Source organism: Apteryx rowi, unplaced genomic scaffold, assembly GCF_003343035.1.
Source record: "Apteryx rowi isolate R43461 unplaced genomic scaffold, aptRow1 scaffold_527, whole genome shotgun sequence".
NCBI classification, from domain to species: Eukaryota; Metazoa; Chordata; class Aves; order Apterygiformes; family Apterygidae; genus Apteryx; species Apteryx rowi.
This window is the reverse complement of record NW_020450791.1, coordinates 210,248-227,618: the sequence shown is the minus strand read 5'-3', so window position 1 is coordinate 227,618 and position 17,371 is coordinate 210,248. Positions and strand designations below refer to the sequence as shown.

Genomic DNA, 17,371 nt, shown 5'->3' with positions numbered 1-17,371 from the left:
ACCTCAAGGTCCCTTCCAGCCCTATTTTTATAGTTCCATCACAGAAGTTTTTATCTAAAACTATTTTCCTATAATCTAGTTCCAACACAGGTTCTAAAAACATCTCAAAATCTAGCACAGAAAGGTTTCAGATGTTCAGTGGAGCAGCAATACCCACCACTGCCTCCACATCTTCCTTGCATTGCCACCATCTTCTCTCTCACACATTGGTTACCTTACCTTCTGTGTACTAGAAAGCACATAAGTATAAAATGCTACCACGGGCAACAATAAAATAGTGATGGTAACAACCCCCTGACTTGTTGTTCTTTATTCATTTCAGTTGATACCGTGTGTCAGATACACAGATAGTTGTATGAAACACTCACTGATTTAACTTAATTCTAAGGTATTTTACTTTGTGTTTCCATATTGCTTCAGGTTCATACAACCTTGTCTGATATGGACAATCAGTGACCAAGCATATTAAAAATACTAAAAATAGGTCCCCAGGGTAAATATCGTTTCAAAAGCCCACATCACTGCAGAAGCATACTGATCTACTTCCACGCTCCTCCCTACCCCAGACAAACTCTTATGTGGCTTCACAAGTTGAAGCACATGCAACGGTTTGTGTTTTGTACAATCTCAACAAATTCATACACGAAGAAAAATCCCACCCTGTGTCCAGTGAGACAGGGAAGGAAGGAATATCTGTGCTTCTCACAGCTTTCTTACTACAAGCACTCACTGTCCTTCTACTTACAGACACACACTGGCATTTGGAGAAAGCATGTAGACATTGTTTTCACACAGCGGATAAATAATAATTGCTTTTCCCCAGTAAACAAGATGTGCAGCAAGCTGGAAAACCTGCATTGAGGAAACAAAACAAAATTAGGAGAGCAAAAAAGCGAAACTCAGACCCTCAGCAACAGTTCCATACAGTGACAGCAAAGCCTTATTTGAGCTGAAAACAATAATGTTCCATCCTTTCACTTTGCCTTCAGAAGAAATTCGGGGTATGATATAGTATGTGACACATCAAAAAGCACTTGACAAGGTTATGAATTTCCAGAAGTTTGCTTCATATTTCTAAGCAACTTAGTATTTCTTGCCTCAAAGGAATTTCTTCTAATTGCATCAGTAGAAGTTTAGTTATTTTTCATGCCACAACAACCCGTTTTTGTTTATGCACAAAATGCCTTAAGCATTATACATGAAAAATAAAACAAAAGAATGAGCCTCTGCTGTGACACAGGCATAAAGGTAACCAACGCTGTTTTTTTAATACATTGAGATATTCCAATAATGAGTTACACAAAGTATTTTAATATGTTAAACAAGTCAGTGGTTGCTAATGGCTCTGGAAGAGCCACATAAATAGCGTCAAGGAGACATAAAATCCAAACCCTATCATTAGATGCATTTAACTTTGCTTTTTGGTGGAGAACAAAACTACAGAACCAGTAGGGAATTTCCAGAGTTCATCCTATAGCTATATAATGGCAAGTAACACCACAGCTTGCTGCAAGCAGGTATGGAAATTTTATTACAGAACAGGAGAAAGAGAAGGCCTAGACACATGATCAGGACCATCTGAGATGACAACCAGTGTTCTTCTCTCTCTTCATAGAGAGCACAGAATGCGTCCCCTGGTGCGGATCAACTTCTTAGAAGTACTGAATAGCTCTCCCCGCACCAATACCATCCAACTTAATCATCAGGTCCAACAACAAATGGGCCACGATGACTGCATTTGTTTGCAGTGGTTTCTTGGTGGCCTAGTGTCTCATGTGATTGCCAGTGGTTCATTCCCTCCACTGTATAAATTTCCCTTTTCAAAGGCTTGTCACATCACCCCGAGCAACTCAGATATAAGAACCTGCTGTCAATTTTGGAAAGGCAGCCAAAAAGAGCTGCTGGCTTGGAGACAGTGGCTCAAAAGTTTTGCCCAAGTCTAAATGGAGCTTCCTCCTTGGGACCATATGAAAGACACGCATTAAGGTATCAAATAAAGCGAAACTGATAGGAAGTCTGCAATGACTTTCAAAGCTCTTTAGCAGATAAAGTTGATTCTTCGGCAGCCTGGAGAACGAGGACCTGTTACCAAGGTAATTCTTTTTTTGTCTTCCTTGTTCCCACGCCATCCAGTCACCTCCTTCAAGCTTCACCGTTTCCAGGGTGAAGCTCCTTTTCCTTGTACAATATCTTGCACAACACACTCTGTCACCTTACGCATCTTTAAGATGGCTGGCTGGTTACAAGCTGTAGCTTAGCCAGCCTTCTGCAGAAGGTCATGGGAACTCCAATGCTGCATCTTGCCCAAGCAAATCCAAGGAAAGCAGCAGGATTTGGCCATGGCAGCTGTAAGCCTTCACTTGTTCTCTGGATGACTCCATCTACAAAGTAGACATCAGTGTAGCAGAACAAAGACAAACCACTGTGGCATAAATCAAGACTACCGTTTGTTCTGGTTTTCTGTTCTGGTTCTAACCACCTAATGGGAAGGCGTAGAGAAAACAGAGCCACTCTTCTCAGAGGTGCACAGGGACAGGACACGAGGCAACAGACACAAGGTGGAACACGGGAAATTCCCATTAGGTATGAGGAAAAGTTTTTCACCCTGACAGTGGTCAAATGCTTGGACCAGGGGCCCAGAGAAGTTGTGGGATCTCCATCCTTGGAGGCATTCAGAATTCCAATGGACAAGTTCCTGAGCAACTTCATCTAATGGATCTGCTCTGGGCAGTAGTTTGGACTAGAGATCTCCAGATGCCCCTTCTATCCTACAGCCATCTGTGATTTAGTGATTCTGACGTGGCTGCAGTTGACTCTCCAGCACTGTCACCACTGATCTCTGTCTCTCAAACCTTCTCCCGCGCTCTGAGGCTCAGGCTTTCTTTGTGCACTCTGCTCACATGGAGAGAACTGACATGTTCATGTACCACAGAAACCCATTGGCATGGAGAAAGAAAACGCCTTGTGAATTAAAAGAATTTCATCTACTGCTGACAATTCCCCATACCTGCAGCAATGCCAAGTCAGCATCTTGAGCCAGTTGCTGCAAATTCTTCACAGCAGAGGTAGTTTTAATTACTCTCACCAGGGCAGGGGAACAGTCCAACGGGAGCTCATTAAGCAATGACTTCTCATCATTTAGAAGTAATAAGGCATGGTAAGGCCTGCAGAAAAAAAGGAATACATTTGTGCAGTAAACTGCAGCTTTTCCTGAAGGCCCAGTTATTCCCAGACCACAATACCTGGTCAATCTACGCGTAAAGAAGAACCTCTAATATTACCTTTTTGCTGTAAGTGGGTTCATAATAAGCTCATTTCTATGCCACAAGATAAGATGCTCCCCTTAAAAGGGGGACAGAGGGTTATATGATAACTGGACATGCCAGTGACTAGAAAAAAAATGAAAGCACTGTGCTGGCATACAGACAATAAACCCTGCAGAACTAGACTGAAGACTGCTCATGTGCACTTAAATACAGAATGGAGTAACAGGAAGGAAGAAAGCAAGAGTTAGTTACTTTTGCAGGTAAAAAGCTGTAAATATGGTGAGCAGAAAGGAAGACATAATGGGGCCAGGGCTCTCTTTCCTGATGAAAATGAACACCCAATTCTTCTGACTGGAAATAGTGCAGACCTCTCCCACTGCATTACCTCCTGTTTCCAATACAACTACCTAATGTTAACACAAAAGCTGTGGCTTCACACCACCACGTGTACGGCAGCACGGTGATACCCCAGCATCAGCTCAAGGGAGCCCAGTCTCAGCCCATGCCCCGCACCATCGCGACAGCTCAGTGCCACATCATCCCTCCGGCTGTGCCAGCAAAACCACCTGCAGGACCATGCTGTGAACCGCAGCAAGGTCAGGCCCCGCTCGGAAGGACAGAGCACATTCTTACCTGATAGATTTTAGACTCCTCTCAATTGCTTCTGGGGGTATAAAGCTTGTTGCAACGTAATGGATTTTATGCGGCAGGCAGAAACTCACTTCCAGCCAGTTGTTGATATGTAAACGGACAACCCCCGTTGTACAGAGACTGAAACAGGAAGAAAATAAATAAATACATACAGCATTTAGGATGTACACCAAATGAAAATAGTGCTTCACACTCGCCCCTGCATGGGAATCAGGACAAGAAAAGACAGAGTGCATCTTGCCTACGCCCAGACTGGCTGAGGGTCAGCTGATTCCTAGCTGCAAAGACTTCTTTAACTGGTACTTACAGAGTGTTTCCCCCTATGAGGCTTTGCAGGGATTTGCAAGATTTCACCCCACTCATCTTCTGCTCCCTCCATTCTTAACATTGCACCACTATCTCAAGAGAGAAGAGTTTCTTGAAGAGTTACTGCAAGGCCACTGCACTGGAAAATTCCCTAGACCAGAGCTGCACAGGGCAAAGATGAATTGGGCGCAATGTTTTCACACTCATTTTCCATCTACTTCTCCAAGGAAAAAGAAAAGGAGATTTCTGTACTGGGCAACAGTTACAGAGCAGCATATTTCCACATTAACAGACTCCTTAGGTTCTGCCTAGGTGGTTTGTTTTCCACCAACTTGCTCCTGCTTGTCACATGAAATCACAAACGTGGTTGTTAAATGGTTTCTTCATTCTAGGAAACCACAGGGGCTAAACTAAGCCTTTAAGCTGACTTCAGAGAACAGGACTAGAGTGTAAAGAATGTGCACTTCAGGAATGATAATGAAGTCTGACCCTCATATTCAGCTGGAAAGTGACCATAAACCTCTTTTACTGAAGGAAGAAAAACCCAGAAAGCTTGTAGTTTAGAGCAATGAACATCATTCAAGCAGTTCTCTCTCCCAGCTTTTAGACACTGCTCTATAAATTCCTGATCTTTCTTGCACGCACTATTAATTATAGCACCCATATACAAGTACACACGGCAAAGGTACCCTCTCCGCAGTCATGTTCTACTAAAACTGCAAAAGAACTAGACTTCAAAAAGGAATTTCTGCTGATGTTACTACACTGGGAAACTCAGTAAAGAAAAACAAACCAAAAAACTCCCCAGCCACACTTGTCCTGTCCATGCACCTGCAGTCACCATTTTGCATAAAATCTTCCTTAGCTCAGAACCTGAAAACATTTCAGAGACTGGGAGATTTAAATATATATGATCAAAAAAGGGTCTCAGGCTGAAAAGCAGAATTGCAGAGTCTCCGTTTGGAGCAAGCATTGCCCCATTTGTCCTCACTCCTGCATTTCAAAAGCGCACATGCACACAAAGAGTAGGTCCTGCCAAAATCTCACTTCCACAAAGCAAACAAGATTATCTGTATCACAAACATAATCCACATCTTTTGATCCACATCTCACTTGACAAACAACAGGGCTCCCTTTGGGGATTGAGCACTTCCAGATACTTCAGAGATGAAAAGAATCAAGTCAGAAGAATTACGGAGAAATGGAAATAGGAGTCTGTAAATCTAAGCAAGAGATAAAGTACACGTAGGTTGGTAACAATATCTACTTAAAAATAGGGAGGTAATGTGATATACCGTAAGGAACCAAGCTAGCACCACCCTGTGAACCTTTACAACGCTGCCCAGTTTGCAGACAGGAAACACTGGCCTGGGACCAGCTCTGCAAGAGGGAGTGGGACTGAGCAGGGAGGCGAGGCCCAGAGCAACTTTTCATGTATTTTGAGTTTGGAACAAATATAAACTTGCAAATCAATCTTAAGCAACAGCTTAAGAGAGCTGAATTTCTCAAGATGCCTAAAGGCTGTTGTCCTCCAAGATGAACAAAGCGTATCAGAGGCTAAACGAATCCTACCCGAATTCAAACCTTGCCTGAAAGCCAAGCCCAGTCTCCCGAGTATTAATTACTCCATGGCACCAACGCCTGGTGCCATGCAATCTGATTGGGATCCGTCATAATGAATACATATGTAACCACAAACAGACTATTGCAAGCCAAGTTTTCAGAGGACAGAGAACCTCTAGCTTCTTCAGTAGATCCTTTGATGTTAAACTTTCCTCTAAAAGGCATTTTTTGGCCTCAAATAAAATTTTGAAGTTTTCGCTTTGAAAATTGTGGCTTGAATTTTAAATTGCGTGTTCAGACTCGCCGTATGGCTTGCGTGTCGATAACGCCCACTAATTTCTCCCTCTACATAAAACACATTTAAAAGCATGCCAGGAAGAGGCAGGGAGCGAATACATGTCTTGGAAACTCTTTATGTGGCGATTTAAGCATCTATACCTAGCACTCAGTTGTAGGCCACAAACTACCAGGCTCATTTTCAAGTTCATCTGGTTGTACCCACGGTTCAGAGAGCCCTGAAAATTCAGCTTTAAAACAAAAACATTGGGAAGCCTTGGCTGCCAGTGTAACTATTCACCAAACCACAACAGAGCGCCGAGGGAGCAAACAAGATTCTGTCCTGCCTGCTGCTTGATCAGGCTCAGCAGGTAACACCTCGCTGCAGAACTGCTGCTGCAGACAACGGCTTTGAGAAGCAGAGACCACAGTTTCGTTCTGGAATCCTGCGCTGAACTCTGAAAAATATCTATTTTTTCCAAGTTGTAAATGGACCAAATTATATATATACGCACATATGTATGGGTTTTGCACTGAAAAGATGAATCCATGCTCTCTGGTACTACCATCTCACGTCTGATCAGAGGCTGCACACCCTGGAGGAACATGCAAAGCACAGCAAACGCTTCAGTTTTCCTTGCATTAAACGTTGCAACTCCCGTAACATGGCTTATCCCACCTGACATATGCTAACCGACAGAGAAAACTGGATTCTCTCAACATACATCAAGGTGAAGGACATCGTGAAGTAGCATTTGCCCACACTATCTACCGGGCCAAACACTCCAAAGAGAAAACACGACAATAAATGGACAACACAAACACTACCTGAAAACCAGTGGGATCGTCAAAACAAGTTATCAAAAAGAAGCAAAGGTACATAAAAATGTGAAACATTTGCAGTGATATTTTCCCTGCATAGTTTAACATTCAGGAAATAGGAAAAAAACCAAGGTTGGTTCAGTTCATTCTTTGGTCTGTTTGCACAAAGGCAAAGAAGCTTTAATTATGTAATTACACTCGCCACAGCAAAATTTTGTCTACAGTGCGTTATACAACAACAGCCTAGAATTAAAGGCAACAAGAAAAAAAGATTTTCTGTTCTGATTTCAATCTCAGTTTCATTCCTCTGAATTTGCGTTCAACTGTGCAACTGTACAATTTCAAGCCTTCGTTACAGATTTATGTACAGGATTTCCCTCCCTTGTCCCCTTTTGGATGGAAAATAACTTTAATCTCTAATAGCCTGCCTGGGAGTAAGCTACATCCTCCAGCAGCAAGATATGTGATGGCCCTTAGCTGGCCAGTAGAGTTAAATAATTTCAACAACATATACACAAAGCTTCAAGCAACAGGAAATACAGTAAAGATTCATAGAAAGTGAAGTTTGAATTCACACTGTCTTTCATTTTTACTTATTCCCCACAAAGTCATCTATTTGCCAAGCTTTTTACCGTGAGCTTCAAAGATCTCCATGACTTCACAGCTGTTTGGCTAGGGACCAGTAGACCCAGCAGCCCAGAAGAGGAATAGCAAAAAACAGCAACGGACGTGAGTACCAAGAAAACTGATTTTTGAAGTTGCATTATGGAATCACCTGCTCTCCTTCTGTTTTATTCTCCTTAACCAACTAAAACTGTGAAGAAAACAATCCTGTATAAACAGTGGTATGATGCATTTCTTTATCTGAATATCCCTCCTCACTAAGCCCAAGTAACTCTCTACAAGGCAATGTCTTATTTAGAAGATACGGGGCCAACTCCACTACGTTGGTCCCATCCTAAAGAGACTGAAACGTACGTTTAGAAACGGAGGTAGAATCATCTTTATCTAATAGCAGTAATTAGATACAATCTAAAGGCAAAACTAGAGCACAGACCATAATATCCCCTCTCCAGCCAGTGACCTGCACCAGGAAGAAACAGGCCTGTAAGGAGGTGGGAATGCTTTACTGGCTGGCAGAGCACCTTTACAGTTTAAAGAGCCCTCGACGGGAAACCTAGAACTGCAGAAAGCATTCAAAGGTGCAGGTGCACCAGGAATTTATAGCATTATCTGTGTTGTTCTTTGCTCCTTTCCTAATGACACTTTTCATTTTATTGGGGGGTTTTTTTGCACTGCTACTGCACCCTGAGCTTTTTCACTGAGCTGAATTTCTCACTGAACCATCTGCTGCAATAGCCAAATCTCTTTTCAGAGCAGTAACAGCCTATGTAAAGTAAGGGTTGTTTCGCCTTACATGCATTACTTTGCATCTCTCTATACTGAATTTCATCTGCTGTTTTATCAGCCAATCAACTGGCATCCAGTGCCCTTTCTGCAGCTTATCCTCATCTGTTCACCTTTTTATTCCCTTCACTGTTATCAGTAAACTTTGTCACTTCACACATTGCCTCATCTTCCAGATGAATTATCAACACGAATATGTTGTACAGCACAGGTATGAGCACAGATTCCCACAGACTCCACCACTAACCAGGCAAAAATGACTTCTTTCCCCACCTGCTGACTCTTAAACCCGCAAAGACCTTCCATTTTATCCCAGGACTACTTAGCGTCAAGAGTTTGGGCTGGAGAGCTTTGGTTAGATGGCACATGATGAGCAACACCGAGGGATACACGATGAGGCAGCAGGATACTGAGAGGGGATATCAGGGTAGACTCAAATTGAGAGAGAGACATGAAGAAGCAAATTGGAAAAAGCCGTTCGCTCTCTCTCCAACTCAAGACCTAGGAGACATCTAATGAGACTAGAAGGAGTAAAGCTCAAAAAGAAACAGAAAGAAACACAGCAAGCAGTTAAGCCATGGCACTCCATATCAAAGGATGCTGTGGATGTCAAATATTTACGTTGGCTCCCACAAGAGCGCACTAATTCAGGGAAGCAAGATCAACTGAGGGCTGCTGAATACACAGAAACCACATCCAGAGCTGCAAACTGCAGGAAGCTGGGAAACATTTTAGGGAAGAGCAGAACTTATTTGCTCAATTCTTCGCTCTGCCCCGAACATCGACTGTGGGCCGCTGCCCCCAAATGGGAACCTGAAATTTGGCTGGTGTCCTGGAGAAAGCCAGCCTCAGTTTTCACAACTATTGGCAAAACACTGATAAATCCTACCTCATCTTTTATAAAAACTTTTATATACACACTCCTCATTTTATGTTTATCCTAGTTACCTTGAAATTAATGTTATGTTTGCTAGTTTGGTGGCGCTGAGCTTGTAGTTTTGGGGGTTATCTATTTTTGCTAGAAGGTTGTGGCTACTTAAGAGTTTTGAAATGATTTACATTTCTTTGCAAAGCACACGTTGACGGCCCTTTGGTCAACTAACTGTAGTTGGTTTGTATTTTATAGTATAGCCACACAAATCACATAAACATTAAATGCTTCCTTAAATCTCATACAATAATTCCCCTTCCCCCTGAGCTGCTGAGATGGGCTAGATCCACCAGTCAGCTCAAATCCCACCAGGCTGAAAATGTATAAAAGCTCTTTGTCTATTAAAAAAAAAAACAACAATCCTCTCCCCCTCAAAAACTCCCCATACTTTAACTTCCCTTCAGATATAAAGCTAACTGAAGTTTGCTAAAACCAGATGGGCAGAGCTGTCTAGTATCAAGCTAACATACCATCTGCAGCTACGGATAAAACTTGCTGAAAGCAGTCTTAGATCCTTAAATTGAACACTAGCTTGAAAAAGAGACCCATTTTAAAACTGGTGAATTCTTCAGCACTGGAGGTACCGGCAACTGGGGTTTCTTGGCCCTAAAGCCATTACTTTTTGTTCCACACCAGTGCTGGAGTCTAGGGGGGAACCGAAGGAAGATTCCCAAGTCTCTTAAAATTTTCTGACCTAATCAAAGACAAACATGCTGTGTTTCCCCATGGAAGTCAAAAAAAGTCCCAGGAGCTAGATGTGGATTACCTGTAAATTGCCGGTTCATTCGCGTGTGTATTTGTACTAATCGACTTGTTAAGGGCCATGATGGGTCTTGCCTGAAGTACCTCAGCACCATCTAGAGGAAAGCAAGGGCTTGACAGCACTTCTGGAGAAACTTGTTCATTCATGAGGCTTTCAACTGGAATCGCAAAAATCAGCAGACACCGGAAAATGCCGGCTTGGGTGAATCCCAAATGCGGAGCTGGGTTCCCATCTGCAATTCAAAGTGCCCTCTCTGCCTCACTATGCTGTTCCCCTACGCCAAAGGCTATGCCAGAAATTCCTATACAATTTAAATAGTACATTGTCCCTGCATGTATCTGAAGACTGACAGTTCCCATCAGTCTTTTCTTCTTTAGAAGAAACAGACCAAATCTTTCCATCTTTCCTCTTAGGTCATTCTCACTCCTCCACACTCTCTAGGTGGTCCATATCTTTCTCGAAATGTGGTGCCAGAACTGGACGCAGTATTCATTATAGCAGGGGCTTTACAGTGCTGAGCAGGACTGCTTCCCATCTTAGAGGCAAGCCATTTATTTTATGCATTCTTATCTATTTGCTTTTTCTGCAGCCCCAAATCATTGTGACTAACTCTCATCTTGTGATTCATGAAAGCCCACACAGACTTCGCTCCAGAGCTGATGCCACTCGGAAATTCTTCACCTTGGAGTTGCAGAATAGAAATCCTATTTCCACACCGTTGCTTTTACTTGACCAAAGATTATTTTAATTCTACCCCTGCCCTGCAAGGTGCTACAGCTCCTCTCACCTGATCTGACTGCAGATACAATAAGCAGATTTCCTGTTTTCTCATATGAAGCACTAATAGAAAAATACTGCAGAACACCACCTTATTGCCTATCCACCCAACGACACTTTTAACTACTCCTCAAATACAGCTTTCCAACTGCATGCCGTCACCTCATACTTTTACCAACTGCTTATTTGTTACATTTGCTTATGACAACGCCATGCAAAACAGTGTCAAAATATGATGTACGTCATCTCTCCCCTACCCACAAGACCTAAACGAGGGGGCTCCCCCTTATTTTAAGGCTGGGGGATAGCACCCATGTGTGTTTCTTCCTGGGGAGTCAGTTCTTCCTCATTTCACTGAAGGGTGGTGTTACTACACCCCACCAGCTCGGGCTATATGTTGCTCTGCTCACAGCTATAGGCCACAAGATGTCACTGTGTCACTAAAATGTTTGCAAACAAGATGAGGGTTGCCCAGTCACAAACACATAACCCTGGAGGAACAGGGAAAAATAAGAACCAGATGAAAAGCTTGACATTTGAGTTACAGGCTATATAAAGTGTGCCTTATTTGAAAATTTAGTATAGGTTTTATGAGCATTGTATCAAACAATATTCAGCACGCCTTCCAACCCTTGAACACAATGAACAGCTTATCAGTTTTCTAATGTGCTTGCAACCACTGAAGTATTGAGGTTCTTGGCGCCTTACCTTACAAGGGTATTGCGATTATTCCCTTTGAACAAGGGCAAATGCAGTGGAGGGAGACTAAAGGGTTTGTCTAAGATCATACAAGGTATGCTACGGTTCAGTCAAGGACCTCATGTGTAGTTCTCCCAAGTCCAGACTAAAAGCCTAGTCAAGGGGCACATCATCTTCCCCACCAAACACATCTGTGCTCCTTGACACTTTGTCAAGTTCTTTCACCAAACACATCCTGAACGAAGGTGTCTGCTCTGCATGAGGAGTTAGCACTGACATGCTGTAGGAGCAGAAGTAAGCTGGAGGAGGTAGGTGTCCAAATCCTGCTGAAATTCAACACTAACTCTACGATCCTTTGAAATCCTTGCCAGAACCTTTAAGCCGGTCAAGAAACAGCATGTTACACTTTCCATTCTGCTGCAAGTCTCACCACCTAATCCAAACTTGCTGTCCAGACATGCACAGTATAACCAAATTAAGCCAGAGCAGTATCCAACATTACCATGAATGCTAGATGCAGCATTTTTCTTTTACATGCAGTTTAGAGGTCATGTCATGACACTTCTCATTTCTACAATTCACTTGTCAGTATGTGCCTAGAGCCAGGTAAGAAAATAATAATTCTTAAAGCTGTGATAGATATCCACCAACTCTTCAGAAACAAAACATACCCAAAAGAAGACCAAGATCACAGTGAGGATAGAGACACTGCACACATTTCACCTGACAGCTAGCCTTCATATTGCTCCATCTGGTTTAAACCCAAATCCCTGTAACTCATCAGCGTGAAGTAATGGTAGCACCATAAAGAACAAGGCCAAGAGGTTTCATCGCGAAGCAACACAGTATGAAGGAAATTCCACTTACCTGTCGTAAGTCTCCTTGAGATCTCTGGCCAGTTTGCACTTGGGTAGGATGTGATGGAAAGGCGACTGTGGCCCTTCTGTGGCTATGGAAAGTTTCAAAACAAGAAAGCAAACAACTGACTTCCAAGCAAAGAGAATTTCCCCTTCCCCCTCCAGGTATCAGCCAATATCTTAGTTCTGTGCTACTATAACAATTTCAAGGATCAGACAGGGACAGATTCTGTATCTTTTTAATCTACATTTATTTTCCAGAGCTTTTACAAAAGATAACAATAGTAAATTACTGCCAACTTCTGAAACTCAACTCTGTTAAACAGACGTATCTGTGAATTTGACACGTGACTGTTTTAAGTGGTTTTGTTTGTTTTTACACATGTGTTAGTTTTAATTTTCAACAAGGAGCAAGACAATGCATCAGTGTCATATAATGTTCACCTTAAAAACTGCATATTATTATAGGAAGTTGCTTTGAAGTTCCATCTATAAAAATGCTGTGTAACTATCTATTAGCCATAGAAAGAACACATAAAAGAGTGAAATTCCCTCACGAGAAGTCTCTGGTGACTCTGCACACAGCATTAGAGCTTGGGAAACTTGCTCAAGGTTGAGTAAAGCAGTTTACATATGAATTCTTCCATCTCAGCCTGGAAAGCACATCCAAACAYGATGGTTTAGTATATACTTTCCAGTGATCAATCTGAACTGAGTTAGCAAAGGAAAGTAACCAATCTACTTCACTTGAAAAGCTAACGTGTATGCAAAGGAATAGTGATTTCGGATGAGGCAAAACGCACCCAAAAGCAGTCAAAATGCTGAAGAGCACCAGAACTTGTTCATGCTGATCACAGGAAAACCATAACAAGGCTCGGTCACTTTTCTGAAAAAGTGTTCCTGGACAAACATTTGCGTGTTCCTACGCATAGCTAAGCTGGAGACTCACTTTCTTGCATGGCAGACACTTCATCCTGAATGGCTAAGATCAGCTTGGCCTCCCTGGTCAGGTACTGGCAACGGCGCTCCTCGTGCTGCAAGACGATGGCAATCCGACGGGAGAGATTGTGTAAGCAGTTTATCACTGATGGATCTGCGTTGGCCTACAGGCAACACAGAACGGGAACTGGTCAGTCATTCAGCCACAATCACATATATGCAACTAGAGTGACGGACAGGTAATAGAGTTAAACATCTTCAATAGATACCAAAAGTCAGTCTCTTTGGCAAGTGGCAAAAGAAAGGAGATTTCTCTAAAATAGCAGTAAAGCAGAAGCTCAGAGATGTTCAACAGCAAGGAAGAAGAGATTGAGGGATTTCTATGCTTGTCCATGTGCATTGAATGAATATAACACCTGGAGTAGGATAATTTATTTGCTTTATTTTTTCCAGTTGTGACTGGGCCCTTTGCTAGCAGAGAGATCACAGAATTCCACTTCACATAGCAAGAAAGGAAAGCTTCAAGTTACTTGAAAAGGAAGAACATGACAACATCCAAATTAAATTCACCGGGGAGTATAAGGACTGTAGTTCCTTTAACATAGCCCCTTCTTTCCATCTTGTTATAGTGATGTTTGTCTTACATGTTGACAGGACAAATGCTAATCAGGTTAGAATTAACAGCACATTTTGATCCAAAACCAGAATGAATTTGGATTACGTTCCCAAAGATTTCACAAGTATGCCTTATTATAGACACTGCAGAAGTCGCAGAACGAAAGTGCTAGAAAACTCTACCGGGCACGAAGAGCTGATAAGGGGGGACCCCATGACTCCTAGGCAGAGTGCACAGTAAGCAGCTGCTTCATGTTTGTTAAGACATTTAAAGGAATTTAAGGTTGAAGCAACCGATAACTTGGCAAGGAAACCAGCAAAGCGTGAGTCAGCATTTCTGAGCGCCACTGTTTCTGCTGAGTCACGACACGTTAGTAACAGCGGAGCTGAAACACAGCAGGATGAGTGCTGATTATAGCATTTGGGACTTTGCCTGCTCTGTCTGCCCACTGCAGATGGACTCCCATCTTTATCTGAGAATACCTCCACCCACACTTTGCAGTGCACTACGCTACGCTAGGAAACATTCCTGCTTGCTTCAGGCACAGTACTTTCCAGAAACTTTGCGGATCGCTATGAAGTAAGAGTGTCTCATTTGGCAAATATGATTCAGTGCGCTGCTTTAAACAAACAACTGCATCTGTATCACAGTGCCAAAACACAAAAAAGCAAGTTTTCTGGGGAGAACCACTAGAAATTCGATTCTAGAGGCATGTGGGCCAGACGAAGTCTTCATTATCCTTCACCAAGTTCTCACAATACTGCGAATGAAGGGGCGCTGTTTTGAACACTGCTGCTTCCACATGACTCAAGGTGTAGGAATGTAGGTGTCTGCACCCACATCTCTACACACTTACCTACAACCAAAGCCTGGTGCTTTACCAACACGCTAAAACATCAAAGCTCCTGAAGCCTAGGGCATTTTAATGTGTGAAATTTAATTGCAATTGCAAATTTGGCATTTCCTGACTTAAGAATCTCCCAAAGTACAACACCACTGGAACACCTGCAGCTYGCAGAAGGCGAATAATTTCTCTCTTGATTCCTGATTGCTGGGATAACTCTGTCCTGTGAAACCTTGCTCTCAACTGTGGAAAGCCACCCAGACCGTGGCCCTGTGCACATCAGTCACTACTGAAAGCCAGCAGTAAGTACCAATGCTAAAAGGAAAGAAAGTGTCAGTTCACAATCAGGGAGCTCGAGGCTTTTCTCTGCTTTTGCATTAATTGAGAAAATCATGTCATTAAATCCAAACCCCAATCAAGCAAAAATCAACCATCTCCATAAAAACAGCTATTCTAGCTCCCTCTTTCATTTCTAAAATGCTTCTTCACATGCATACACACCACAAAAAAAAAAAAAGAAGAAAATACAGCAGCTCCACAGATGCAATGTATGGGCTAGGAAAAGAAAGTCAGAGCTCAGAAATCAAATACTGCTCAAACATAATGAAATTTCTAGGGTTTTAGACCACCAAATTAGCTGAGCCAGGATCACTAAACACAGATACGAACATGTAATCAGTAGAGCAGGCTTGAAGTGAAATTCCAGACAAAAACTACTTATTTGCACCAGGTTTTTGCTGAACATGAAAACCTAGGAATTCCTCACCTGCACCTTTTTCTCATTTAAATGCTATAGCCAGCTGCTTCCTGGCACTCTCCTCCTTTTACAATGATCTCATGGCTAAAAAGAGGCAGCTTTCAAACGTGTTCCATTTAATTCTAAAAAAGGCCTAGCCGCACTGAGCAAAGGCACTTGTCTCTATATCATACAGCACGAGTAAGGGCTCAAAACAGTGCTGTTCCAACATATCACTTCAGGAAGAGCTGCACGGCTGCAAAAAGGGACAGCTTTCGTCCAAACACCCAAGGACAGCCAAGAAAACTCTTCAGACATCAAATCAAGAACACCTTCAACCACAGACTAATTTTACATCAACCTGCAAACCTATGATCTTGGGAGCGTGGCCCCACTCAAAAAGCTATGAGGAAAGGAAAAAGAGGGAAAAAAAAACCCAAGTCCCGTTCCTCTTGAAACACAAACTTAAACTCTTCGGTTCTGCTTTAAAATGTTCAAGCAAACTAAACACACAAAGGGCTGCATCACACAGAAATGTAAGCTATGCCCCATGAAGGCAAACTCTCTGCCCTGAAACAGAAAGGAAAGTTCCAGCTCCACGGTCGGCCTGCAGCCTTATCAGCAAGTTCTTCACTGCTCTCCCTTGGTAACTTTGTAAAGACATATATGGACTTTTAAGTATTTATCATTTCATAGACTTTTAAGTATATATCATTTCATGCACTTTAACGCTGCGAACTTCAAACATCCTGCAGTAATCACTGGAGAAATGCGTATCAGCAACAGTTGCTTCTCCTGCCTGCACAAGTAGCATCTGAAATTATTTTTTAAATTAAGAGAACACTTTTCCTTTTATCCATTATTCTTTTAAATGCAAGAAGCATCCCTCTTGTCTGAATACCAATAGATAACTACACAACTGCGTTACTTTGCATTTTTAAGACAAAAGATGAAGAAGCTGGGCTTTCTCGAGAAGTGTTACAGCAGCTTTTGTGCACATACATACTTTTAATTGTTGGACAAAGTTAAACGAATATCCGACTATTTCCATACACTCAATTCTCTATGATTTAGGAGAGCATGGGACTAGAATATCCCAAATAATGGAAAAACCTCTTATAAACCCTAAGCACATCCTGTTGCCAGACAACACAAAGACAGGCCTTACCCGTAGGGCAAACACCACGTTGAAGAGAATCATTGTGGGCATCTCTCTCTTTGGTGAGGGATCAGTTTTGGATACCTGAAAGATATTTTTAAAAATTCCCATAGGCTAGTGTCCTTTGGAACCAGTAATAAGGAAAAAAAGAAAAGCCTAATGCAGTCAAATAATACTTTGCTAAGAGAAGAGAGCAGAGAAATCAAATTATACCATCAACATTTGACTTGTAAAATATAAAGCTGCATGGTTATCTTCTTATAAAAGTGTCACAGTTACTCCACAATATTGCCTTTTCTGAGAAGCTGGGAAGACGTGGACCAAAGCATCTTGGTCAGGACCATGGAAATGAACATCAATTAAGAGAACAGTCTTATTAGGTTTCCTTACTATTGCATTTTAGCACCATTAGGGGTCCTAGATTTCAATTTTCTTTAGCATAATTGTTATATACTGTTAACTACGTGTCTATGAAAATTCAAAGAGAAGTCTACAGATGTCTCACCCCAGGCCACAACCATTCTTCCCGTTCCTAAAATCTGCATTTGGATTACCTCATGTTTCTAACTATTGCTTTTATCAGAAGCGTGCTCTAGAACTGCCTGTATCAAAGCCACGCACACAGCGCTAAACTAAAAGCTATTTTTTTCTTCCTGCAGGATTTGAAAAATTTGAAATCCCTATACTCTCTCTGTAACCAAGAGCTTCTTCGCGTTACAATCGTTGAGACGCACACAGACTTTCTCTCAGGGAGGAAGA

The 17,371-nt window shown here is 42.2% G+C and overlaps 1 protein-coding gene across 17 annotated transcripts in view; it reads right to left on the bottom strand.

Annotated features, from left to right (window-relative positions):
• The window catches only part of NPRL3 (NPR3 like, GATOR1 complex subunit), a 52,641-nt gene that overhangs the window by 21,517 nt on the left and 13,753 nt on the right, over nt 1-17,371 (bottom strand). For 13 of the 17 annotated variants that reach the window (XR_003255893.1, XR_003255892.1, XR_003255891.1 and 10 more), the window contains 6 exons: nt 16,622-16,696; nt 13,268-13,421; nt 12,329-12,410; nt 3,900-4,037; nt 3,008-3,164; nt 746-852 (listed from right to left, as the gene is read on the bottom strand). Coding sequence is in view for 12 of the 17 variants with exons in the window: in XM_026080595.1 (XP_025936380.1) it covers nt 746-852; nt 3,008-3,164; nt 3,900-4,037; nt 12,329-12,410; nt 13,268-13,421; nt 16,622-16,696 (713 nt within the window). In the remaining 5 variants the exon portion in view is untranslated. Of the gene's footprint in view, nt 1-745; nt 853-3,007; nt 3,165-3,899; nt 4,038-12,328; nt 12,411-13,267; nt 13,422-13,827; nt 13,947-16,621; nt 16,697-16,825; nt 16,850-17,117; nt 17,140-17,166; nt 17,247-17,371 lie in introns of those variants that run through there. The other 4 variants (XM_026080599.1, XM_026080600.1, XM_026080596.1 and 1 more) reach the window with 4 other exon arrangements.